Below are 27787 nucleotides of genomic sequence, written 5' to 3'. Positions count from 1 at the left end.
AGGCAATTTTTGTGGTCGATTTTTTATACGTATCTAAAAGCTATATTTAGCGACCCTTTTTGGACCCGACTGCCCCGATAATTATATATTGGGTTATTTTTCTTCATCCATTCAAAACTACGCTATACGGTTTTTAAATCGAAAATATATCTCATTACATTTTGTATATTATAATTTATACTGATTTACATATTTATACCATGAAACATATCACAGCACTGGATACGAAATCATATTCGAAATTATACGTCGTATATTTTAAATTCAATTTAAAGCAATTAAACCGAAATAATCTGAGTCGGTTGATTGAAATTGTAAAAATGGTTGAAATGAAATTTTATCCATTGCCTCACGAGTCAAGTCTTTGTCGAACTATATAAATTAAGTAACAACAGCGATGGTTTTAACAAATTTCATGTATTTTTATTATTCTTTTGTACTGTATTGATGCTCCATATATATATAATATATTTTTTTATATATTCAAAAACTTTTTTTATTTAAAGAGAAAAATTTGTTTAATTTTTCACGTCTTGACAAGCGCCGTTTTTCAAGAAATTTATTTATATTTATAATAATTACAATTAATTTATATCTCTATAGCTAAAATATTTTATTTATAATATCAGGCCTATATAATATTTTTCTTTAATTTCTGTTACAATTTTATTTAAACGAAGTTTATTTTTTATCTTATAATTATATTTTTTCAATAATCTTCGGTGACTTTAATTGAAAGTGTCATAAATGAAGGGGCGAAATTTATTTCGAACGATAATTTATTCCAAGAAAGTAACCCTATTTTGTAATATATTTATAACTACCTTTACACGACCTAGTATGAAACGCATTGTCTCTCGCTCGCAAACTGCTTTTATTAGTTAAGAAACATTTTTTACCTTTTTTTGAAAATTCTTAAAATATTTTTTCTTTATTTATTTTTTTAGTTCATTCCAAAGGGGAGAGAGATATTTTTTTTCGATTTCATATTTCGTTATATTTACCGGTTTTGAGTAAAAATTTCGTTGTCTATATTTTTTTTATATATGTATATATAGACATTAAATATTTCGGTTTTGCTTCGTAAAACATATCGCGCACGTCAGATTGGGTTTTTCTCTATATTTTGGGGATGAAATCGATGGTAGTAAAAATGTTGGAAGCCCTTTTGCTCCTCTTGTATTGTCCGGTCGAGCGTTACTCGATAGTTCTATCGAAAGAGCGGGCAAATGGGGTCCCTTTCCGCCGCCTTCGCACGAGCCGTCGGGTAATTCTCGACCCGACTATAGTAATAATCATAAAAAGGCCAATGGCTCCGGAGCCTTACTTCAAATGGGTCACCATTTTGTCATCCTTTGCCCCAAAAAAAGGGAACAAAAAAAAAGAGACCTCTTAAATGTATAGATATAAAATATAAAAGGAAGATTCGGGGGTAAGAGGTTTCGCTAAAACTTTCAAAATACGTCTTTTATCCTTCCTTGATTTACTTTTAATCCAACTCTACAACTTTATATCTTTTTCTGTTTCCGAGAAAACGCGTTGTTTAAAACTTTTCGTGTTAAGACTGACTATTTCGACGAAACTTTGAAGCTATATGTACTGAAATATACCGACGACGATTTAAAGTTTTTGTCGCGACGAAACTTTTCTACGTAACGTAAAAGGGGGCTCCTTTTCCGAAATGATATTTCGCCTTCGCTGGTCCCGCTCAAACGCGCGAGAAAAACAATGAGTCTTTTAAAAGCAGGCTTCGGGTTTAGCGCGATTTCCCCGTCTCAATTTATATTTCCGATTGATTTCTCGAAACGGTGTCCTAGAGTGAAAAGCGAGCGCTTCTTCGAAACGCATCCCTCTGCATTTATTTTCTCTATTTATATAAAACACGGCGTCAATCGAGGGCGCGTCCTTTTCACGGCGGTTTCCGGAGCGTTTGTTGGATGAAGGCCAGTTTCTCTTCCAAGGCTCTCTTGGCCCTCAAGGCTTCGCCCAACCTGTTTAGCAGGTCGCGCTCCGAGTGCCTCCACTGCCGGATGATCTCTTCCTTGCTCATGGCCGATAACTTCATTTCGTCCAAGACGGTCCGTTTTCCCAACCCGGAGTACCTGGCCCCCACAACCCGTTTTAAGGCCTGTCGGGCCCCGAGACCGCGTTTGCGGTGCCGTTTCTTCTTCTTCTTTTTCTTGGAGAGCGCTTGGCTCTGGCCGCTGCTCTGCCGCGTCGGCGAAGGGAAAGACTCCGAGGAAGAGGACTCCGAAGACGAACTGCTCAGGGTATCGTCTCCTCGACCCCTCCTGCGAAGTGTCCGCAAGTCCTCGTGGGACCAAGACCGACCTCGTCCCCAACCGCACTCGCTCACCGGCCACTCCGTCACGTGAACGGTGGCCACCGTCGGCTGTTGGTAGACCGAAGACAAGCGTCTGGCACCGCTGATTCTAGAAGACGAGCTCAAGAGCGGCGTGGTGACCGTGGACGCGTTTTGTTGTTGTCGTAGAGCTTCCGTATTGGAAGAGGATGACGCCACGTCCTCCAAACTGACGCTCAGGCCTTGTCGCGTGAAGCGGGCTCGTTTCCGTTCCCGTCTCGTCCGCCCGAAGTCCGAAGACGACGAGGAACTGGACAAAGGCGTGGGCGGGGATCTTTTGGTCTGCGCCAGATTGCGACTGTCTTCTTCGGACGTTTCTCTGGGCGACGTTCTTCGGGAACTTTGCAGCAAGCGGATGGTGGAGCCGTCTTCGATACCGCTGCTGATTCCGTCGGCGCCGTGATATTGGTGTTGTACCCGTATGTCGTCGATGGAAGATTCTTCTCGGCCCACCCCTCTCCGTCTTCTGGTGACGTTGGACTCCTCGCTGGCTTCGCTGATGAGGATCCGCCTTTCGTCTTCCCCGAATCTCAGGATGCCGCGTTGCGGAGGCTCGCCCGGTGATATGAGCAATTCCGTCTCTTCCGGGATCTTTCGCTCCAAAGGTAAAGTGAGGATGCGAGCCTGTCCCGTCGCCGTGATGCCGATGCCTTCCGTTTGCTCGGCGGCTTCTTCTTCTGATTGCTGTTGAACCCTGCTGGACAAAAAGACGAGACATTTGTATATCACCGCGATCGTGGCCGATTTTTTACTCGGAAGTTGGATTTTGTATACTTACATCCGTCGAATTTCTTGGATCATTTCGAAGAACTGCGATTTGCTCTTTCTTCTACGAGCCTCTTCTTTCGCCTTCTGAATGAAAGGTTAAATCTTCAAAATGGCCGCGCGCTTTTCCCGTTCTCGCTTCGGCGACCTTTCAAAGCTCTTTTTTATCGAGCAAGGTCGCTGAACCGTTCGGAAACGCTCTTTTAAATCTCTTATTATAGCGAGTTCTACATTTTTGAGATCTCTTTTAAAAGAACGTTGCGTGGACATGCACACACACACACACACACCACACCACACCACACGCAAAAAATACTTCACGAAAAGCAGGCTCGGATCCTCTTACTCAACTATTTCGAGATAGAGGGCCTATTTGAAGTTGAAATATGTAAAGGGAGTGGACGCGTGCGACATGCTTCGTGCGGCAATCGAGTCAATGTTGAACGCGACTACGAGTAGGGCACGCCGTAACGGAATGAAAAGAGTCATGCCTTATCCTTCCTCACCCTTTTGACGCTCTTCTGAAAGAGGCTGGCAATTTGACCCTCTCTCAGATTGGAGACGATCTCTTTGGCCGAGTGGTGAGGAGAGACCAACTCGACCGTGTTCACGAAGCGATATAGCTTCTGACTAAAGAACATGAAGTTGGGGCTTCGCCAGATGCAATTTTTAGGCTTGGTGCGCAAGACGGGCAGAGTGTATTTGAAGACGCCGTGCTCTATGAAGAGGATGACGATGCCGACCAAGAGACCCACTCCCAGCATGATGAAAGCGCCCGCTACCGCCTGAATGCTCAGCGGCATGGGCTTTTTCAACATGCGCTGGATGGAGTCGTCGAAGCAAGGCACTCGGCCGTACCATTTCTTCTGGAGCTGTTCCAGATAGCCGAAATCGTTGTACTTGAGGATTAACTCGGAGAGAGACTCCTGCGAAATACCAACAACGAAAAAGATGGATTGGTCATTTCTTGTCTCATTCTTTTAGAGATTTCTCACTTACCTTTAGGGCAAAACCCTTTTGCATGCCAACGCCATAAGCGTCGTCGAAAATGGTATCTCCTTGATGAAGATTGCATTTAGGATCGTTACCCCGGAAGTAGTTTAAAACCGCGGTATCCCCTATTAATACGTCGAGTTCTTCCGCCCTAATTGGTCGTGGAAAGATTCCGTTAGTGTTTGCTACGATGGTCGTTTGGATCGGGTCTCACCTAAGCTTCAATAGGCCTTCTTCTAAATTGGACACCCCGTGCATTTGAATATGTTGCCACAACTTCGGATTCTCAGCGTGAACGTATCCTTCCGCGGCACTGCTTTTGGCCGTGCCCGTTCTTTGAGACAGAAGCTGGAACCGTGAGGGAACGAATGAGTGTCGAGTCGCGTGACTCGTTAGATGGCTAACTTACCGCTGCGTCGTGAAAGTCATCCACGCGAAGGTGAAAGAATAGTCCGGCGAAGAGAGCCGCGATATTAGCCGTGTAGCTGGCTAAGAAGATTACGCTGAAGCAGCCCCACAAATTGATCAGAACCTTGTTGGGCCAGGACTTTGGCGCTTTGAAGGCCACCAGGTGACTAAATAGTAAGGACCACATGACCCATAATGCCGACGCCAAACTAAAGTTTTTCGTTCTCTGTCGGCCCCAGGGGTTCAAACCAAACGGGCTGAACCACTCGTACAGGGCGGCGGCGATGGCGGTCGCGTTCAAACTAGCGAAGATGGCGATCCACAACTGAATGCTGAAGGGAACCAGAAAAACGGACAAGGGCACTTCGTAATACTGGGAATAGGTCAGACACGAGACGCCGGAGTGAAAGTACGGGACGGAAAAGTCTAAGACGGACGCCCGGGCGCTAGTAATGCTGAAGGCGGCGAAGGTCATGTGCGCCGCCCCGGAAATCAAATCCGACGTGATGCCGTTCCACTTTTTGCCCTTCAGGGTCCCGAAGACCCCGTCCGCGACCACGTACAGGTCGACGTCGAACACCAAGTCCCGAGCCACCGACGCCAACAAGTCCATCGAGATACCCGAACAGCAAGAGACGTTGTAAGCCAGAGGACCCGTTTGGTTTCCGCCGGGAAGACCTTTACTCAACGCCGTGTTGTAATCGGCGAAGATGGCCGCCAATTCGGCTTTGGTGTTGATCGAAACTTGCAAACAAGTCAGACCCGTCAAGCACGAACCGTTTTCGACGCGAGTGGTAGGAAAGACGAAAGGAGGGGCGTATCCGGTCACGACCCGAAAGCGAGGCCGACGGACCGGAGGAGGGCCCAGTTTGCTCTGGCCCAGCCACAGAACGCTCTCCAGGTGAGCCGCGTGCCGAGTGACGTTACCCACCGTTTTCCAGTAAAGCCGTTTGAGCGGCATCATCTCCGCCGGAGCGTTGGGCCTTCGTTGTCGCTCCTTCTCCAAGCGGGTCGACCTCTTGCTCGTTCGAGGGATCAAATTCACGACGTCGAAGACGATGGGACCCCATCTGTCGCCGCCGGAAGTGTCATACGACGGATCCGGATGCGTCAAACGCTGCTTCCTCTTCGCTTCCAGCGCCTTGGTCATTTCCCTGCGATTTGGAAAAACGTCAATTAAATTTAAACTCTATTGGAAATAATTATAGTAAGTTCCCTAAACTAGGTCGCTAAATATAGTCGGAACGATATTGTTAATATTGGCTTAAAGCGAATTGGTAATCACGAACGTTTATCGAAAGCGAAGAGCCTCTCGAGGTCCGTAATATTATCCGCTTTCGCGACCCCTTTTAGCGACCTCGCTTCCGCGCTAGTTGCCGAAAATAATACCCGTTGGCGGAATGGAGGGATTGTCGCCTCGGTAGCTGTTGGGAATGTCCGCGAGCGAAAATGATTGAATGATGTTTATTTGCAAATAACTGGAATACCTATCCCAGTTTCGGGCGAGCCTCTCGCGTCCTTCCGCACCGGCGCGGCTTCGGTGTCGCGTTCCACTTGCCATTCGTGGTTGATTTCTTCCTTCACGCGTACAAAAACGGAGAGTTATCGGCTCATCCTTCGATATAAAGCCTCGTAGCGAGCCTTTGGCTTCCGACGAAATGGGCCGGCGCGTCACCCCCGGGGACGAACCCCCTCCCTAGCTCCAATCTTTCTTCTCCTCCTCCGGGATAAATCTCCATCGATTCCTTAGACAAACGCCCTGGCAAAGAAAAACGGTTAGACCTCGTAGATTAGGTCTAACCGGTTTTTTTTATCGTGCGGGGGAAAATAAGGAAAGCCCGAATGGCCACTTGTTTCCCGCGCGGGAACGGGGCTCCTACCCAGTGACAAATGAGCCGGGAATTTAACCTCTCCGCTAAGATCGAAATCTAGGCGCGCGATAACTATCGAGGAATAATAGGAGTCGCTGTAGCGGTGCGGGAAGAGGGTGGGACGACGACTAGGTAAGACGACATCCGGTTTTCCGAGAGGGGAAATGGAGAAAAGTAGGCGATGACGTTTTCCGGCGGTGGCCGAGTCCTTTCCAGACGGGTCGGAATGGGTCGAAGAAAAGGGCCGCCCGAAAGGAGATGATTCGAGGGTCGGAAGGATCTATCCGTGTCCCCTTATTTGTATCCATTAAAAGGCGCTTCGCGCGTCGTTAGCTCTCTTCTCTTCGTTTCCACTTTTCATTTTCATTCGCCTTTTTCGTAACGCTATATCTAAAAGACAAGCCCGAGACTTCCGACCGGCGCGGGCTCCTACATCAGGCCGGGAGTCGTTCTTTCCGACTTCGAGTCGGAAGCCCGGCTAATTTCGCTCCCACCAAGGTGACCGGATTCGATATTAAGCGAACCTCTTTTCTCTCCCTTATCTCGGCTCGGACTGGAGAGTCGAGTTAAAGATCACTAGGCAGTTTAGTCGTAAGTGGCGACTGGGTGAAGTCAATCCGCCCCTGACCAAACGTTAGGGTTAAGACGCGTCTCGACCATCTCGATCTCATCCCATTTGGCCTCCTCGTCACCCCACTTTCTCTTTCGCGTTATTAAGCCTAATGTTTGCTGTTGCATATTTTGACCCCCTGGGGAATTTGGGTGGGGGCGCCGGTGGAGCGCGGGAAACGGGTGGACTGTTAAAAGGACGTCGACACCGAATACATTCTCCGGGCGCCTTTTGATTACCATCGTCTTCCTTTTAGTCGGAATGGGTTCTAGGGCTTAGTTCTTGTAACGACTCGCTGAGATGTCTCTGTTTTTGGGAGTCGCGATTGATTATGTTTCCACAAAGTCGTTGGGATGGTTAACATTCTTACCTATAGAAGAGCGAACAAATTAACCACGAAACTCGCGTAAAATTTATTCGCAATGGAGTTTTAACGGCGTTTTTTACAACTTCAGCCTGGAAATAAAAAATTAACTAGTAAGAAGGTTCCAATTTTTTTTGTTAGGGATGAAATCTAAGAGCCAGGATATTCCCAACGTTTTCCGGTAATTAGATTGATATACCACTGGGAATTGTAAGTTTCATTTTAACTTCCCCGAGGCTCGAAATTTAAAGAAAAAAAGAATTGAAAATCACTGTTAATCTCTCGGCTGAAAAGTTAAAATCTAATTCCATTTTCTTCAGAGATAAAACGTTTTTTGTACCTGAGCTCAATTTCTCGCGGTACAGATTATCCTATTTATCTATTATCGGTTTTTGTTTGGAAGAAACTAATCTGTTCTTTTCCTGTAAATGATTAAATCTGTTGTAGGATAATGCTCTAGTTTGTTCGTTATTTAGTCAATTCGGGATTCGATTTAACCTGTGAATGACACTTGATTTTCCCCCTTCTAAATAGGAACGCTCTATAGTAAACAAAAGGCTTTCGAGTGTATCGAACCGGACAATAGACGAATAACATTTTCCATTGATTTTCTTCTCAATGTATTAGAAATGAAAACAATATTATACAGGGTGTTTCAAAAGGTTATGCAAAAAAAATTAAGGAGTTGCAGCCTCAATACACCTTTTTACACCGTTCTTATTACTTTGCACAGCACTAAAACACCCTTAAACACCTTCATTACACATTAACATTTTACATGGTTAGGGGATATATTATACACTTTTGATAGTACACATAAGTATGTAACTTAATAAAATGTTTCACTTTATTCTTTCTTCACAGTGACGCTAAAAATGTCGAAATAGCACTGCTTGTTATCGACTTCCAAGAATGCAATGTCATCGGTTGCCTTTTTAACATTTGACGGCAAGGCTTAGCGTAATTATAATCCCTTTCAATGCCACTAGGGGTAATATTTTTCAATTTGAGATCTAAATGCATTTTGTGGGGAGTTTATCATCTTACATTTTCCGAATATAATCGGATTAACCGAATTGGAATTTGGCTAATAAGAATGAAAAGCAAGAAAAAAAGAATTTATCATTGGCGAAACAAAGCTTCAAATTTCATACTTACGATAACTTATGATATTTTATCCAGAATTTTTTTATTTTTGAACACCAAACCGTTTTATTTGGCGAATAAATTAATACAGGGTGTTTCAAAAGGTGATGCAACAATTTTAGGAGTTGTAGGGGTGAGTTGAGAAGTATGCCTGTTTTTCCCCATTTTCCTACGATGAGTTAACAGAGCGCTAGAGAACTTCAAAGTGTGGCCTACTAGCCCCTGGGAGTAGGCTGCAACAAGCGCAAAACCAAGCAGCAGGGAAACGCGACCATTAAGGTTTGGGTTCGTGTGATAGGTAAAACAGGACTTTGTAAATAAATCGAGGTAACCGGCGTAAAAAGGTAACTTAAACAGTATTTAAAGTCCCTTCTGCTTGGTTTTGCGCTGGTTGCAGCCTACTTCCAGTGGCTAGTAGGCCACATTTTGAAGCTCTCTGACTCTTTTAACTCATCGTAGGAAAATGGGGAAAAAACAGGCATACTTCTCAACTCACCCCCTACAACTCCTTAAACTTTTTGTATAACCTTTTGGAAACACCCTGTATATATCTTGGGGGTGATATATTCGATACAAAGGCGGAAACTATTCTAAAGGCAGTTCTTAATTCCATCACCCTTCGCCCTTAGGGTGAAACGTTTCCCCGCCTTAAACAATAGTGTCAGGTGGTATTCGACGTTAGTATATAAGAGGTCGCTGTCAAAGACTCGTTCCATAAACATTTTTTATTGGAATGGGGGGAAAGCAACGACGAGTGGGGGGCGAAATAGGCCAAGAACGCCTGCAGCTTTAAAGACAAAGTGATTACTTTTAGATCGATTTTTTTTCATTTATTCCCCCTTTCCTTTAACTGTCACCTACGGTGCGTCTAGTTCGACCTCTCAATCTTAAACTTTCTTTTAATAGCTTAAAGCGTCAATGTGTTTCAAGTGGGAAATCTGGCGGAAAAAGCTAATACATTCGCGCGTCACCCGTATCTTTCCTTCAATGCTTTTATTTCTCCATTGTAAAAATCTGGTGACAAAACGTCCCGGATTTCTTTTATCTCGGCTAAAGGTTTACGATTTGCCGGAAAGGCTTAGATGCGAGTTGGCTCTGAAAGGGGAACATTCCTTTAGTTTTCGAAACGTAGGTTTGTATACAAATATTTCCGCTTATTTTAGCGTTTGAACCAGGTTTCTTTAGGTCTCGGCGTTCGGATAAGAAATTTTCCGTTCATTTCTTTTATATCCATATCCGAAAATTAACCGAATAAAACCTATTTGTTGTATATTAAATCGTATAATAGTCGCGAAAAATATCCATAATAATAATAATAATAATAATAATAATAATAATAATAATAATAATAATAATAATAATAATAATAGTAAGCTAGGCTAATACCCAAGGCACCACCTTAGGCCTAGCGATTAATAAACAGTTAATAAAAAAAATAATAATCAGCAAGGCACCACCATAGGCCTAAGTCATTAAGCGACTTTTAAAGCCATTAATTCAGGTGACTGGGTTACAATGCGTAGGAGGGTGGTGGCAAGCCCTGCATGCCACGCGAGCCAAAAGCTCCCTACACTAACTATTACCGTTAACCTCTACAAATTTTTATGGAAGGGGAAACCGAAGAGCTCGGGGGAAAACCCTTGAACTCCTTATACGTTTCCACGAACTCTAGGGTTCTTCCCTTAGTTTTTAATTGGTTTTGTCGTATATATAACCAAGAACGTATTTAGGTTACTGAGAAAGTATACAAGTCTATGCGTTTACAGATTCAGCGAAGAGACACTACCTAAGCGACAACAGGGGCGTACCAGTGGGGGGAGGGTAGGGAAAACTTCTAACTTAACTTTTCGTATATACTATTCTCCACCACACTCCCCCTTTTCGGCTTTCCGTTGCTATGCAACGCGTTTTGAAATTTTTAATGTTTAGGCTTAGCTTCTCTTTTCGATATAACAGTCGCCAGCCAGATTTCCCGCACGGTACTGATGAGTTCCAAATAGAACGAAACCGGTCTACCGTTGGAATTTCTGGCTATTTTATTTTATTTCGTTTTTAGGTAGTTTTTTACTCGAAGATCTATTGGATCCGAGATTCGCGTCTTTTTGTTTGCTCGAATACCTATTGGTACGAGTTATTTGTAAGTTTTTTAATTTCTTCAAATTTTTTTAGGGTTTAGCTATTTTATCCCTTTTAATTATGGACTAATCTACTTATTCACGTATTTTATCATCCTTTGCACAGTCCATAGGTGGTTTCTTCTAACAAAACTTCATTTTGCCAACTATATTAAAATTATTCCGAAAACAATGGTTCAACAACTACACCTCATTTTACCGAAATTATTGGGGTGATGCTCCTAGTGACGTTTTACAAGTGCCTAAAGTCACGTCGCGGGCCTATTTTAAAATATATCTTATGATGTGATCTACCAGCTATTTTGCTATTTAATCCTTTAGATTTAATGATTTAAAAGTCATGGTTAAAAGTAAAATGTCAAAAAAGAAATTGAAAAGAATATCTATGTATAAAAAATCGTGAAAAAATTAATCATGTCATCGAACCTATGGACGTAAAATGTTTGGGAGGATTTGAAGATTAGGAATTAATTTGTCCGCGCAAAATTATCTGTGAATACTTCAGTTTTCAAAAATTGGCTTTTAAAGGGACTGCGGTACGAAAGTTCACCTATGTAAAAATTTAAAAAAATTGGAAATTTTATAAATATTTTAGTAATGAAGTATCTCGTCTTTTGTAATTTATTTAATTGATATGTAGCTATGTATGTTTGATTAATTTAACTCAGCTTTTATCAAAGTTGCACGAAGCAAATTAAGTGTTAAATCTATCTTTTACGTAACTAATTTTAGACCTTTACTAGATGGCGCTGTACAAAGTGGAGAGTGTGTGATTGAGAAAGGAGCTGAGGTCATGCTATACGATTTAGAGGATAGACTCGTACGTTCTTAGAAACCTAAATACGTTCTTTCTTTTACCGATATCGTGTTTTAAAATTTTAGACGAAAGATAAAATAAAACTTTCTTACGACCTTTACTAGATGGCGCTGTACGAAGTGGAGAGTTTGTGATTGAGAAAGGAGCTGAGGTCATGCTATACGATTTAGAGGATAGACTCGTACGTTCTTAGAAACCTAAATACGTTCTTTCTTTTACCGATATCGTGTTTTAACGACGATACCATTTGATGATCAATCCTTGAACCATATGCGCTGCCCCGATCAAATGTAAATGCGATTTCAAATATTCAAAACTGGCAAATCGAAGAACGTTAAGCTTTCGGCATTTCAATATTTTCGTCGTGTTTCGCGCAGCTATTTCGCTCGAAGCCTAAATCTCGGGCCAAATCGAGGTAAATAATTTATCGCTTAAAGGCTGGTTCACACGGGCAAGTGTTTTCCTGGTTTTCTCTATTTTCTCGTTGTTCTGTTGCACGGGAAAACGACTCTACAAACGGACTAAATTTGCCGTTTTTTACCGCCACGAGCGCGGTCAGTAAACGAGTAAATGGAGGACCTTTTTTTGAGGCGCGTTGGGTTCGACCAATCAGCGAGCGTTATGCCGTCACGTGATAGACGCAAAAATTCGTAAGCCTTCTTTCAAAATCGCTTGACAGCTTAACGCTCGCTGATTGGTCGAGCTCAAAGTGCTTCAAAAACCGGGAAAATAAAGTAAAGATATTTTAAAACATTTTTCTCCGTTTTTTCGTTGACCGGTCGCTCTGGCGGTGGTAAAATCCGACAAATTTTGTCCGTGTGTACAGTCGTTTTCACGTGCGCCAGAAAGGAGATAAAATAGAGAAAAGCAGGAAAACACTGGCCGTCTGAACCAGCCTTTAGACGTGAAACCTTGAATTTGGAGGTGCTCTTAATGGGTAATAAATTCGTACTTGAGCATTTTGACAGAGAGCTTCTTCCTCTCGTCGGGGGCGGGGAACCAGCAACTGACCGGTGACGTCACGTTTTTCGATTCTTGCGCGAATTGTTCGGGCCCTAAGGCTTCGATGGCGTCCGCCACCACTTCGACCACGCGTCTCAAATTGACGGCGGTCAAGTCCGGCGTCTTCAACCTGAGTCCCAGCAATCCGGGTGGGTAGTCGCTGGTGTTGATGGCGCTGGCCCTGATCAACTCGGATATGGCCGTCGGCCCTCGGGTCCTCCGGCGCGAATCCCACCACGACCCTTGGTCCAGGACCAACCAGACCCAGTCGCCGTTCAACAGCGTCAATCCGCGCGCTTGAGTCAGAATCCGCCACGCCATGGCCCGGTCGCAGTAGAGAAGGATGACGCGCACGTGACTGGCTTGAACCACACTCAGCTGTTCCAGGAGGGACGTGTCGTTGTCCGACGCTCGGAGCCGCACCACTTTGATGGGCGCCCAAGGAGCCTTGGAGGCCAGTGTCTTCATGCGCCGAACGAACCCTGAGGCGTCTCTACTGTCGTCCGCCACGATGGCCGTGTAGAACCACTGGTTTGTTCGCAGTAGCTGATAAGTGGCGTCGGCCAGATCTTCCGGTACCGGATCGAGGCTCAGGTACAGGCGGTTCACTTCCTGCGGAAGAGAAAAATAGACTAAGTGACTCGGGTGTATATCGTTTCGCGACTTTTTTAGCAATATATGTTGGATTTTATTTTTTCTCCTCCAAGCCTAAAGCGAATTTTGTAGTCTCACTTTCTGGGTCGATACGCCGATCGATTTCCTAGAAATCTTTGATGGTTACTTTTATGAGAAGATAAAAAGGAGGTTTTATAGTAGTCAGGTCATTGGCATGTTAGACCATTCGCGGCAAGGCCTCGCGAATCTCGCTTCAAAATTGAGGGAAACAACGTATTCCGTAACGAATGTATATCTTAACAATCGTATCATTAAAACGCGCTATTAAATCAGACCAATAACTTCCATTAGATTAGTCATTAGAAAGTCGATGGCGATGCGTGTCCAATGATTATCGGATTTCCCTTTGGATATTTATGTCAAATTTGGTTCGCATTATCAATCAATCAATCAATCAATTTTCACTTCGAAACCGGGGAAACTTAATTAGCTTTGGTGAGATTATATCTAACGTTATAAAGCGGATAAAAATCCGTTGAGAGTAATTGATAGAAACCCGATCTTTCCTAGCCGGAATAAAGGGCATTTTTTGCCTTCCACGGGAGTCCTTTTCAGAGCCTTTATTTTTTTAAGAAGGCTTTTCTCTTCCCTTATCGTTTTTCTTTACCATCAAACCTACCCCTAAAAGTAGGCCACTCCTGCCATTCGCAGCGAAAAGAAAAATATATCTGAAAAAATAAATGTCCCCTGTAAAACCGTCGTCGCCTCTTTGCTCGCCTGTCTTGCTCCGGAAAAATCGCCCACTAGGATAGCGAAGGACGTAAAACAATGTAGTTAAAGGCGGGGGTAGCCGCGCGATTGAAAGATGATATATTTAATACTGAAAAAATACACTTTTTTCAACGAAGACTGCACCGACACGCCTTTGGCGGTTTGTTAGTTAAGTTAGTTTCGTAGAGGATGTAGAATATATAATAAGGCGATAAAGTAAGGGGTCCTTGCACTTTCATTGTGCGTGCAAAGTTTCGCCTCTAATAATAAATGAAGTGCCACTAAGTACGTCATCGATTACCGCTACCTACCTACCGCTTCATAATGGCACGGGGGGAAAACTACTGTTTCGCGCGCGACCAAGAAGAAAAAAAATCTGAACCACCCCTTTTTATTGGTCAAAGCCGGCTATTCATAGAAGGGAGATTGGTCCTTTTTGTATGAAAAATGAAGCTTAATTGCCTTATTCCGCCTCTCGATGTTTTTTTCAACCGCGGTTTTAAAGATGGATATTCTAGAAATTGGGTGATGACGGGCGGCGGAGGGATACCAGCCAGCCCGTTTACGCGACCGCCTGATTCTGACACCCGCATTATTTGGACCGAATATTGGCTCTGAATTAATAACGAGGATAATTATTCATAAATCGAAGGGAAACTGATCGCGTTACTTACTGTACGCCAGAATATCTCGCGTAAATAAGACATCCTTGGAAGATGGAACGACGACGAAACGCCCGCTGTCGTGGCCACGGTTACGCACCCCTCGCACCCCTCTCTATAAATTGATAATATAGCCTTGCAAATTTCAAGTTCGACTGGCTTAAGACAGATAGAGAAACTGTCACTGTATGAGAAATGGTCCGTAGACAATATAAAGCTAAATAATTTTGGTTAGGATCAAAGTGTGATATCTTTTTTGTAAAATAATCCTGGCCGTATGGTTAAAGGTTATGTTAGCGGTTATGGCAACGTTTCCAAGGGTATTTTAAGTACACAACCTTTTCTATTGAAAACCCTTAAAGCGTTCTAAAGGTATTCTATTGAAAACCTGTAAGGCGTTCTAAAGGTATGCTATTGAAAACCTGTAAGGCGTTCTAAAGGTATTCTATTGAAAACCTGTAAGGCGTTCTAAAGGTTTTCTATTGAAAACCTGTAAGGCGTTCTAAAGGTATTCTATTGAAAACCTGTAAGGCGTTCTAAAGGTTTTCTATTGAAAACCTGTAAAGCGTTCTAAAGGTATTCTATTGAAAACCTGTAAGGCGTTCTAAAGGTAATCTATGGAAAACCTGTAAGGCGTTCTAAAGGTATTCTATTGAAAACCTGTAAGGCGTTCTAAAGGTATTCTATTGAAAACCTGTAAGGCGTTCTAAAGGTATTCTATTGAAAACCTGTAAGGCGTTCTAAAGGTATTCTATTGAAAACATATAAATCTTTCTAAATTGGTCGAAAATATTTCTAAAGATATTCTATAGATATTTATATAGAAATTCCAATATTTACTCGAAAGGAATTCTAAAGCATATACCTATTATAATTTTAAATGACCCACGTTTTAAAGATATTCAATAGATTTCTAAAGAAATATCTCTAGTGTATTCTAAGTGTTTTTTTTAATTTAAATTCAAATTCAAATTTATTCAGGTTTTAAATTTACATGTCATATAAGAGGTATGTGGGCCAAGTCTAAAAAACGTTTGGGCCTCGCATGTTTTTTCTTTAGAAAATATTTGTACGGGATACTCTGTATATATTTGTGGGAAATGAGCCTATCACAACCATGTCTATTTAAGTGAAGTAGGAAGTATAAAATAACGAAACTAGAAATAGCTTTGGATTATAGAACGTTGAACTTTTTCATTTGGATCCTGGTCGGAAAATTGAGGCATTATCCCGTAAGGCTATACAATATAAAGTATTTTTCTATTTATTTTTTTCTCCCTGCAAGAAAATGGTATTTTTCTTTTTTATTTCTCCGTCTGTATGGATGTGTGTGTCTCCGATAGAGAAAAGGGGAATGAGTATTTTACTCTTGTTTCTGTTACACCTCTCTCTTTATGAGGCCCCTCCTATATCCGGGAGAGAGAAAACCGCATTGAAAAGGGGGAGGAAGTATGGAAGGGGGTTACGGGTAGCATATGGCGCCCTCTTTCCCCCTCTTTTTTCTCACAAGATGGCGTTGCAATACCACTGTTTCGCCTTCAATGTTTAGTTGACTTTTTTCGCATTGTTTATTGTTTTTTCCTTGAAAATTGTCCCCCAGTGCAACTCCTTAACGTTTTACGTAGACGTCGTTTAATGTAGGTCGGGATACATCCGTTTATAAGTTGCGAAAGTCTTCTAGTTTCTATATAAAAAAATACTTTCTAACAGCTAGAGGTACGTAGTGGTTTAAAAAAAAAAGAGTTACAATTTTACGTTTTTTAGGGGTTTTACTGTTTTTTTGTGTGAAATTCTCAAGTTGGTCGTTTTTTTGCGTGAGAAAAGTTTTAAATTGCTCTAAGAGAAAATTTTATTATTGTAACCAAACGGGCAAAGTGTGACAGTAGTTTAAATAAGCGTTTTAATAAAAGGTCGCTGCAGTCATTGTACGTGTTCTACACTTTTTAAATTCCTTTTGTTTTATTCACACAATCTCTTTTTATAGTTATAGGTGAGGCTCGTTTTAAATAGATTTCTAAACGGTAACTTTTATGACATCAAATACTAATATAAGTCGAATAATATCAAAATTTTATTAGTATGATAATTTTAAGCTGAAATGTTTCTGAGAAGCAGAAATTTTAATTTAATCTGAACAAAAATAGAATGTAGTCCGGTACATTGTAAACCATACTCGTTTATTTTGCAGCGAAAGTTATCGGTTTTTTATTTTCGTGATTTTCATTTTCTGTATACGTGGTGTGAGTTAAAAGCGGAAGACTTTTTTGGCTAACCTAAGATGGATATTCCACTAACCAAAAGAGGAAGTTACGAATTTCCGGTTATATTTAGCCGATATAGTTTGGTGTCATACTTATAACTCATATTTTACTTATGATACTTATCAATATTTATATTATTAAGATTCCACGATCGTGGAATCTTTATAGATTCTATAAACCGTGGTAGTAGTTTGAAACAAAACTGTAGAATCCAGTTACGACCATTGCTGCATAGGAGACGTCTATACAGGGCTTCCACATCTGATATCTAAAATTTTTCTCTTGCGATAATTTCATTAAATGAAAAATCCCGTTTTTCGCGTTTTTGACGTAGAAATTCCCATTTAAAATTCATTTTAAATATTTCCATCAGAATATACATAATTCTGAACTAAACACGCGTACTCCTCAAATTTAAGGAAAGGTTTTTAAAATATATAAAAGGTGAGGAAAATCGATGGAAATTATTTTAAAAATATCTTTTGCTTTTTAAAATAATTCCAAAAAATAACTCTTCAATTCTAAAACATTTTCAATATCTGTGCCTTCATTGATCCCAACTACTCCCCCTTAAATCAACCTTCCAACTGCTTTGATAAAAGCATTTTTTATTTAATATAAACATTGTAGCTGGATAATTATTGATGAGCGGCAGGAAATTTGTCAAAGAAAACCAAATTGATTTTGGTAGCTATCTACACCCTGAACACCGGTGCAATGCCGAGGTGCAGATCAATAGCATAATTATTAGATCACCCTTAAATGATTGATTAAAATTTAATTAATCATGAAATGATTAAATCGGATTAAATCACGATTGAAATGATTAAATCGGATTAAATCACGATTGAAATGATTAAATCGGATTAAATCAGAATTAAAATGATTAAATCGGATTAAATCACGATTGAAATGATTAAATCGGATTAAATCACGATTGAAATGATTAAATCGGATTAAATCACGATTGAAATGATTAAATCGGATTAAATCACGATTGAAATGATTAATTCGGATTAAATCACGATTGAAATGATTAAATCGTGATAAAAATGATTGTATATTTACTCGATATAGTATTTTACGAGGTATTTTATTAAGTTCATTGATATTATTTTTTCGGGTCATAATTTGTCATTAAGTTGTGATACAAATTGTATATTTACTCGATATTTACCTGAAGAATTATTATTAATCCCTAAGATAAACACTACTTGTCTTAGTATTTTACGAGGGTATTTTATTAAGTTTATTGATATAAAAATTAGACTACTAATTAATTAAAATATGAAATTGAGATTGAAAAGATTAAATCGTGATTATATTGATTAAATCGTGATTATATTGATTAAATCGTGATTATATTGATTAAATCGTGATTATATTGATTAAATCGTGATTATATTGATTAAATCGTGATTATATTGATTAAAACGTTATTATATTGATTAATTCGTGATTATATTGATTAAATCGTGATTATATTGATTAAATCGTGATTATATTGATTAAATCGGGATTATATTGATTAAATCGGGATTATATTGATTATATCGGGATTATAATGATTAAATCGTGATTAAAATGATTAAATCGTGATTAAATTTTTAATAATTTAATCATGATTATTAGGCCACTCTAAAGCTTGGTGATCTGCCTCTCGTGCAATGCTGATAGAACACTTCTACAGGGGCTAGTGTACATTTGGGCCTATTTTTCGGTAATTTATTTCTTAGGTTTATATTTTCCATTTCAATCGCTTCAAAGCGTTTGCTTTTTAGGTATATATTTACTGTCCAACTTATATTAACGATTAAGGAATATATTAAGAGCTTATAACCGAAGTTTTGTTCATTTTAGCCACGCAAAACAAGTCGCAAAGTTGTTAGCTTTTTGGCGGGTTTGCAAACGAGTGATATAGCAACGAGAAGGTTTTTCCCGGAATGAGGGCCAGAGAATACAGTATATATAAAATCTTGTATACTGCTACAAGTAAGCCTCTCTAATTACCTGAACGCGCGACTGGGTACTAGGACGTTTTTCTCATCTCGGCCACGCGTCCATTCGTTTCCCAGGGTGACCCCCCTCTCTACCTCTGCCACTTCATACATCAGCGGAGCCAGAGAGAACGAAGACTAAACAAAAGAATCAACAGACGGAATGGGAGAAAACTGGCCAGCCAGAAAACTATTAGGCCATCCCTTCAACCCACTAACACCCCTTACGAGCTCTTGACAGTCGCCCCAAAATTTCGCTCGCTTTACTGTTTTTACGCTCCTCGGTAACTCTAACTTTTAATATAAAGATATAATTAGAAGACTCTCTGTAATTTCTTTGCTCGTTTATTTATAATTCCTTTCTTTTCTCTCGAAATTCCGCAAATATAGTCGCCGCTTCGACATTCCCCGACTAGGCGACATAATGACGCGTTTTCGTTTTTGATAATGATATTTAGCCCAATTCGTTCCGTCTGTAACTTACATGTTTCTCCCCGATTTTGTTCAAACTCGGGGGTTAAGTCACGGAGTAAACCTTTACGATTTTATCGAAATGGTAAATATTGATTTTACCCATTTTTTATCGATTTTACCAAATATTATCAATTTTACCTAATAGACGAAACTATAAAGTAATTTTGATCTTAACCAACTTGTTAAAATGGGAGAACAAAATCACGTGACTACCATATCACAGCCAACTTCGATTTGGGAAGTCCTGTTCATAGTTGGCCGTGCAACGGAAAAGAAAGAAATATTTCTTCCAGATACTGCAGACATCTAATTAATTTCAACCTTTCAATTACAAGATGTTTTAAGTAATAATAATAATCATAATTAAAATTAGATAATTTAGATGAATTGATCAAAATAAAATTAATAACGGTTCGTATTTCTTACGATAGATGGCGCTGCAGTTCTCCACAAAGTCACGTGACTACCATCTTTTCAGCCCCTCAGCACTTAGTAGTTTTGCCTATTGTTTTCCCAAAATTTAAATTTTTTGGAAATGACAATCCATGATTTTGCCATGCTATTTTACGTAGAGAAAGTTTAAACTTGAGTTGTGAAAATCGTTTTTGGTTGCCATGACAAAACGAACGGCCATTGAAACTTTCCCCTTTAGGAACTTTCAAGGTACATGAAGGTCTACTTAACCCCAGAGTTTGAACAAAATCGGGGAGAAACACCTCGGGATGTCTCCTTGTTAGTACGGTGTTTTGATGTCCACGGTGTTGGTCATACTACTGAAGAGGAACTCAATTGAAACTCTCCACCGCAGAAATATCTTCTAGTTTCGATCAGGAGAAAATTGTTTTACAACAAACACCACAAATGCGTCGATTTGTAACAATAGATTACGGTGTATAGTGTAAATAGTGTAAAATGGGTAAGTTAACTGTGAAGAATTGGAAAAATGGGTAAGTTAATAATTTTAAAAATAGGGCAACTGAATAATATGAAAAATGGGGCGAGTTAATAATATGAAAAATGGGGCAAGTGAATAATATGAAAAATGGGGCAAGTGAATAATATGAAAAATGGGGAAAGTGAATAATATGAAAAATGGGGCAATTAATATTATGAAAAAATGGGGCAAGTGAATAATATGAAAAAATGGGGCAAGTGAATAATATGAAAAATGGGGCAATTAATATTATGAAAAAATGGGGCAAGTTAATAATATGAAAAATGAGGCAAGTGAATAATTAAATAAATACGAAAAATGGGGCAAGTTAATAATATGAAAAATGGGGCAAGTGAATAATTAAATAAATATGAAAAATGAGGCAAGTGAATTTATATGAAAAATGGAAAAACTGTACTCTTTTTCGATTTCGTAGTAAGAGAATAGTTTCCACCTAATTTATAATTTCCCATAAGATAAAAAGTAATGAAAATGATACCTCAATTTATTAAAAGATCTTATTATGGATGAAATTGAGGTCGTCATCATTTTTAAAGGGGTTCTGTTACATTGAAATGTTCTCCCCTTCACGACAACTTAAATTAAGGGTGAAAGTTTATTAGATTTCTTTAATCTTTCATACATTTATCATTCTCCTATAATTACACCGTTGTTCTTTTCACTTTACATTCAGAATACGCTTGGTTTTCATTCGATATCGGAGAGAACGCGACGAAATATTTCAGAATAAAATCAACGGCTGGGGAGGAGGGGGGGTGTTTTCCATTAAAGGCAGAATTTGGAAGAAAGAACGAATATCTGATTTCAATTTCGTCGTCGTCTTTTTCTCTCAGTTTTTCCGACCAGAATAAAATAGGAGCTGCGGCCAGGGGGGTATCAACAGAAATCCAAAATAGGATATCTCTCCGCCAAGGTCGTGCTAGCGAGAAACGAACCCCAAAAAAAAACGTCCAAAAACCGATGCCCAAAATAAAAAAAACGTTGATGGCCCAGGAGAATGCCCCCTCCCCCAAAATTTCGCCTTATCCAAACCCCTTTCACTTCACTGGTCCGAATCTAATGCCGCCATTAAGCCCACCCCTCCTCTCTTCACCATAGCAGATTTCGCGTTTTAAACCCGGTTTTGATCATAAACTTTAGACTTACTTCGCTCAGTGTTAGGATTTAAAGGTTGTAGGACGCCTAATACTAAGCCCACCATTATACTTGTTAATATTAAGCGAAACCGTACCGCGTTGGACGGGCTGTCAAGTTAGGTTGGGTTTAACGTTAGGCGTTACCTGATTTTACCTGTCACTTCGACACACGTCGCGTTTCGGGCCGGCTATCAATTGCGGAAGCTACACTCCAGCGGCGCCGCGTAGATTTAGTCGAGGCTGGCCAATTTAAAATGACTTTGGAATCGACCCAACTTTTGGCCTTAGCTACTGTAATCCCCCGACGATTGGCCGCAGAATTAGGGCAACGATATCCCACTAATTTTCTATAGTCGAGGAAATGTTCAATCTATAGCTTGTTGCGAAGGCCCACCAAAGGGATGGTATAACTTTACTTTTCGACTTTACTGGTCGTCTTGCACATTTTCCGTTTGAGGACTGAGGTCACCCGTTCGACTTGTCCCGTATTCTCTTGGCCACCGCCTATAACACTAATTAACGAACAAATCGTTATCCGACGCAGTCCTAACAGTGGCGCACCCTGGAGGGGAAATAAGGGACTCGGACCCCGAGTTTGAAAGTCCTCTCCCCACTCCGTAAAGGGGTTTTCCCTAGAGCTCTTCGGTTTCCCCTTCCCATAAAAACTTGTAGAGGTTAACGGTAATAGTAAGTGTAGGGAGGTGTTGGCTCGCGTGGCATGCTGGGCTTGCCACCACCCTCCTACGCGTTGTAACCCGGCCACCTGTTTAAAGGCATTAAAAGTCGCTCGATGACTTGGGCCTAAGGTGGTACCAAGGGTATTAGCCTGGCTGAAAAAAAAACCATAACGTACGGAATTATATTGATTTTTTTTAACTTTAATCTAGTTTTGGGCAGTGGCGTAGTAACGTTCGAGTATATAGTTGGGAGGGGCAAACCTGCTCAAACCCTGGGGTGTGGGGGTGCAGTCGACTGGCGAGTCAGTAAATCCTTTTTAAAAAAGCCAATAACGGAAAAGATTTTGTATTTTCTTTCGAAATTTAATAGAGGGATTTTAATTGATCTTTAACACAAAAATAGGAACGATTTCAGTAAGTACAAAACCAATGTTTTAAGGACCGAAGGTTAGTAATCTCTATTTAGCATCTAATATTTTAAATTAGTCAATTTGTAGTTTGAACCGATTGAAAAATTGGAGGGGGCATTACATTAGCTGCCCCCCAGCAAAATATTTGGGAGGGGCATTGCCCCCTTGCCTCCCCCGGTTCCTACGCCCTTGGTTTTGGGTGAAAGGTGGGATTTTAGAAAAGGCATTTCATATTTACTATTGTTGTTTTTTCAACCTTCGTAGGCAAAAACTGATATTTCATCATAAATACATCATACAGTGATTTTCTAAGACTATTTCAACTTAAAAATACGACTCATAAATAAGTAAAATTTTAGATTTTGTAGGAGAGGTAATAATCACGTCAATTTTTCAGTCGAAATGTGTTTCATTTTTATAGCCTAGATACATCATCGTCGACTGAAAGCAAAAACCACGTAATTATAATTACGTGCTTATTGCTTTAAAATGTTTTTTTTTAATTTAACGATTGTGGAAGCTAGGAGCAACAAACACAACACCCCACACAAGGAGAACGCAACCCGTCAAAAGTCGTGGATTTTCTTGTGTACATTTTTCATTGGCTAGACGCTTTAGCGCTTGCTGCCGTCGGACGGGGAAATTCGGAAATTGTCTTCCCCCCTCCGCCCGTAAAACGTTCAGCGTCAAGGCTCGTGACGCTCGTCCAATGAAATTCGTGTTTAAAGGCTAGCTGCGTTCTCCTTATGTTTGTTGCTCCTAGGTGGAAGCAATTATTCACTAAGATATTAACTTTTTCTAAAGCACGTGCCTTAGTTCTTTAAAATATTGAAATCGATACTTTTCAAAATGCTCGCTAAAAAGTTACTTCGTTTTTGCTTTCAGGAGACGTTACGTGCTTCTGGTTTCATTGATTTCGATGTGAAACTTTTGCGTCTTTCAGTGCGCAACGCGGCCTTTGCAAGTTTGACCCGATAAATCTTCGGGATGGTTTGTTTAATGCTCCGCTGGACTTTTGCAACCCTCACGTACGTCTGCTGAACTGTTACAAAGCGAATTTCGCCGTCTTGTTCCGCCATGGTTGGCAACCATCGAAACTTAGCGAAGTACTTTCAACAGATTAGCGTTTAAGCACTTTACCTTACGTACGGTATTAAAGGGGAACGGTCAAGCTTTAACCGGTTAGATAGCCCTATAGCCCGTTCAAAACTAAAATTTATGGCGAAAACCGCATCAAAAAATATTAAGTGGTTAATTTTTAATAAAATGATGAAATTTCGGGAAATTGAAAAGCGCGCGTCCGCTGCGACACCTGGTGAGAAATCGAGGAGACAGAAAAACAACGTAAAAGCGCGCGCTGCTGAAGACGCGAAAGATTTGTTTCGCACGCGCGGCGCGTTCCAGTTATACGAGACCTAAGCCTAAGATGGCGGCGAAAATTCAAACCCAAATACTTGGCGTTATTTTGCGTTTCAACTTTTTAGGCCAAAAACTATTTTTTCAAGACAAAATAAGGTACGTGTAATTATATTGAACGTCTTGTTGATCTTTTGACATCCAAATAAGGCGATATTCGGAAAAGCTCGGCCGTTCCCCTTTAATAAGCCTTTCTATAAAGTCGTTACGCTTGCCGAACTTGTTTTAATGTATCGCTTTCGTCACGAGATACGTAGGAGTTCGGTTCAGTTTTGAAGTTTAGATCTTTATAAAAAGGGCGACTCGTTGAATTTTAATTCGTGTCTTGTTCAACTTGTTAAAATGTTCCACGTGCTCTTTAATATTTTAGCATGTGTAACATAATTACTCATAAGTATGCTACTAGCTCTATTTCTTCACTAACGGTTTGTTTCACAGATATTGCGTCATCCGTACCTACGTAATATTTGACGTCATATTTGATGTCATATTTGACGTCATCGAATCTCAAATGCCGATAATGCCGTCGCCCAATTAGCTCTACTTCTGATAAACCGACGGCCATTATTTTAGTAAACAAACCAGTTTGAACAACCAAGGCTTAGCCGCTAAAATGAACTACAATATAGTGTTAAGTGCTGTTAATGTAATTAATTTGCAAATTAATGAAGTTTTCTCAGGTTCTAAAATAAATTTACATTGTCAAATAAAAGAAGCAGATTCTTTTGAGCCTAAGCCTAACTCTTCTAGGCTTGGTATGGGTTTTAATAATGCTGGTGTAATATCCCAATTCGACGACTTGTTCCATTTTCGGAAAGCGATCACTTATTGGTCATTTTCTCCAACTTTTTATTTTTTTAAATTACTCATTATTTAACTTCATCCGCACAAACCGAGCGAGTTTATAAATTTAAATAAAGCTACATTGGGCTGACTAAAATTCCGACGCAAAAAATTCTTTCTCAATTTAGAGGTTTTCCATTGGCTTAAATACATATGTTAGTAGCCAATAGTGTGACTCCCAAAATTACTAGGATGAATAAAAAGGTTAAAATCTAACGTAGTCCATCTTTTTACTGGTTCGTGGTGAAACAAACCGTTAGTGAAGATTTTTGAATGGAATAAAGGTACAGTGTCATACTTATGAGTAATTATGTTACATATGATTTTAGCGTAAAAGGCTCGCGCTTTTTTTTTATTTCAGGGAGCACGCGCGAATTTGCTCGAGCCCGTTTACGCTAAAATATCAAGTCGCGCGTGGAACTTTTTAACAAGTTGAATAAGACATAAATAGAGTTTATGCTAGCGTCTATTGGCTATCATAGTGAAACGTCACTTCTACGTCACGAGTGACGCGCCCGATACATTTAAACAAGGGGTACGTCAAGTGGAGAAGATATTTTCCTTATTATAAGAAACGGTCTAGCAAGAAAAATTCTTATTATAAGATTTCGTGATTTTTGCGTCAAGTTAAAAAGATCGCTAAGTCCCAAACAAAATGGCGGCTGTGTCAGAGAATGAAAAGCAATGAAAACGTAAAGAGTTGTTTGATTCTTTCGTTGAAATACTTTTTATTTCAATAGTATTGAAATTTTCGTAGTCAAACAAGAGTGTTTTTAATGTGCTACTGATAATGCATGTTGCAGCTCAAAATAAGGCCAAGGCCTTAGAATTCTAATGACACTAGAGTACTAATATAAATATCATTAAGCCTTGTCATCAAATGCTATTTCATAAATAGTACGCCGAAATGTTGCTTTAATAATATCATATGTAACATAATCGCTCATAAGTATGCCATAGAAGCATTTTCGTTAATGAAACCTTGTTCATGGGATATGACGTAAATTACGTCACTTACAACTCAGTGACGAAATACGTGTCATCAACTTTACTGATGGGATGTTAGTGAGAATAGGCGATATTATAAAGTCAGATATGCTTGCTCAACTTGTTAAAATGGGATAACGAAATAGTACAGTTAAAGCCTACGGGTGAATTCATAGGCTCTTTGGTGGGAAAGCTAATGGAAGCATAGTGGAAGGTGGCCTTTCCCATCAAAACAAGAGGGCCACGTTACTTTATTATATCGCCTATTCCTCGCGCGTTACTGGCTTTGCCCATGTCAAGTTTAGTTCGTGCCTCGCGACCACATGATTTCATTTCCATGATAACCTTTTCAATAGCGCAAGGATTATAAGCATTTTTGCATTTTTGGGTCCGCTTAATGTATGTTCCGCGTGAAACAAGGTCTCATTGAATTTTTTTCAATGTAAATGTTATACAGAGGCATACTTATGAGTAATTATGTTACATATGATATTATAAAAGCCTCGAAGAACAATAAAGATATATTTAAAATTCAAAATTCGCTCAAATTCTTCGACTGGAACTTTAAATTTATAAATTATTCCCGTATCATCATCTTTAAGGTCTGTTAAATAATTCACCGCCATTCGACGCCATCTTATTTAAAACTACCTCGAAAGTGATCTTACTATTCTTGCAAGATCTGTGACGTCAATCGCTCTTACTTCCGGTTTTAAAAACGGTCCAGTTTGCGAGATCACAAGAAATCTTATCAACTTGACGTACCCTAGGCCAAGGGCGTATCCAGGATTTTATTTCAGGGGGGTTTTGAGGGAACATTTCAAGGGGGGGGGTGCTGACGGAAGTTTCACTGATTTTTATTAGGCACCCCCCCCCCAGTCATCAGCATTTCGGGAGGGGTTTGAACCCCCAACCCCCCCCTTCAATACGCCCTTGCCCTAGGCCAATGTTACTTTATAGAAAGGTCTATTGAAATTTAAAAGGAGAACGCAGCCCGTCAAAATTTGTGCATTTTCTTGCGTACAGTTTTCATTGGTTAGACCCTGCTGCCGTCGGAAGGGAAAAATTCGGAAATTGCCTTCCAACCCGCCCGTAAAACGTTCAGCGTTAAGGTTCGTCCAATTAAATTTGTACACAACACTGCGTTAGTGTGTTTAAAGGCTAACTGCGTCCTCCTTGCGTTTGTTGCTCCTTGGTGACACTCTAATCAATTTCATACGCTTTCCTCGAATATGGTCAACGGGATTCGGCGCACACCAAAAACCACGTCCATTCTCGATTTGATTCTTCTCTCAATCCTTGGTCCCTAGCGGCGCTAAATGGTCGTAAACCTTTCAAACTCGGGAAGGCCTCAACGTAAACCCTACTAAATTGGACTATCTTTCACCCCTGCAGTTTTCACCCACACTTTCATTTTTTTATGGACAACCGAACTGAGATTATTTCGCTAACGGCGCGTAATTTTTAAAAAATATGAAAGGAACAGAAAGGTGTTGACTTAATTAGCTTTGATTGTCGCCCGGGGCACTCTCCAGATGTCGCTTTTGGGGATAGAAATTGGCCGGCTATTTCGCGTTTGATGAGGCCAGCGGAGACTCGTTTCGAAGCCGCGCCGCGAGAGATAGAGATGCTAAAAGACCGAAGGGAAAAGACTAGAGTTAAAAAAAAACATGGATTCTTTTTATTGCCTAGTAAAAGTGATTATATTACCGGTCTGAAACAATGGCGGCGTCGTCGGACGGACCTCAACAATGGATGCCTTTGACCTCTTCCGCGAAATGAACAGAGAGAGAGAGAGAGAGAGTTTGGAATAACCAGCGGAATAGGCGAAACTATAAAGTCCAGGGGGGCTGAAAAGATGGTAGTCACGTGACTTTTTGGAGAACTGCAGCGCCATCTATCCTAAGAAATACGAACTATTACTCATTTTATTTTGCTAACGGCGGTTCATCTAAATTATCTAATTATTATTACTATTATTTAAAACATTTTGTAATAGAAAGGTGTAAGTTAATTAGCTGTCTGCAGTATTTGGAAGGAATAATTTTTTCTTTACCATCGCACGGCCAACTATGAACAGGAGTTACCGAATAGAAGTTGGCGGTGATAT

The 27787-nt window shown here is 40.2% G+C and overlaps 1 protein-coding gene across 1 annotated transcript in view; it reads right to left on the bottom strand.

Annotated features, from left to right (window-relative positions):
- Positions 1-1699: 1699 nt before the first annotated feature.
- The window catches only part of LOC149941453 (glutamate receptor ionotropic, NMDA 3B-like), a 124100-nt gene continuing 98012 nt past the window's right edge, over positions 1700-27787 (bottom strand). The window contains exons 2-8 of the mRNA XM_090179471.1: positions 12424-13085; positions 4530-5682; positions 4335-4468; positions 4127-4271; positions 3634-4053; positions 3141-3214; positions 1700-3059 (exon numbers count right to left, since the gene is read on the bottom strand). Coding sequence (XP_090035597.1) covers positions 1910-3059; positions 3141-3214; positions 3634-4053; positions 4127-4271; positions 4335-4468; positions 4530-5682; positions 12424-13085 — 3738 coding nt within the window. The 3' untranslated portion in view covers positions 1700-1909. The remainder of the gene's footprint in view (positions 3060-3140; positions 3215-3633; positions 4054-4126; positions 4272-4334; positions 4469-4529; positions 5683-12423; positions 13086-27787) is intronic.

Source organism: Leiobunum rupestre, chromosome 6, assembly GCF_980474605.1.
Source record: "Leiobunum rupestre chromosome 6, qqLeiRupe1.1.hap1, whole genome shotgun sequence".
Lineage (NCBI taxonomy): Eukaryota > Metazoa > Arthropoda > Arachnida > Opiliones > Sclerosomatidae > Leiobunum > Leiobunum rupestre.
Note: the sequence above shows the minus strand (reverse complement) of the source record. Positions and strands in the feature narration are given on the sequence as shown.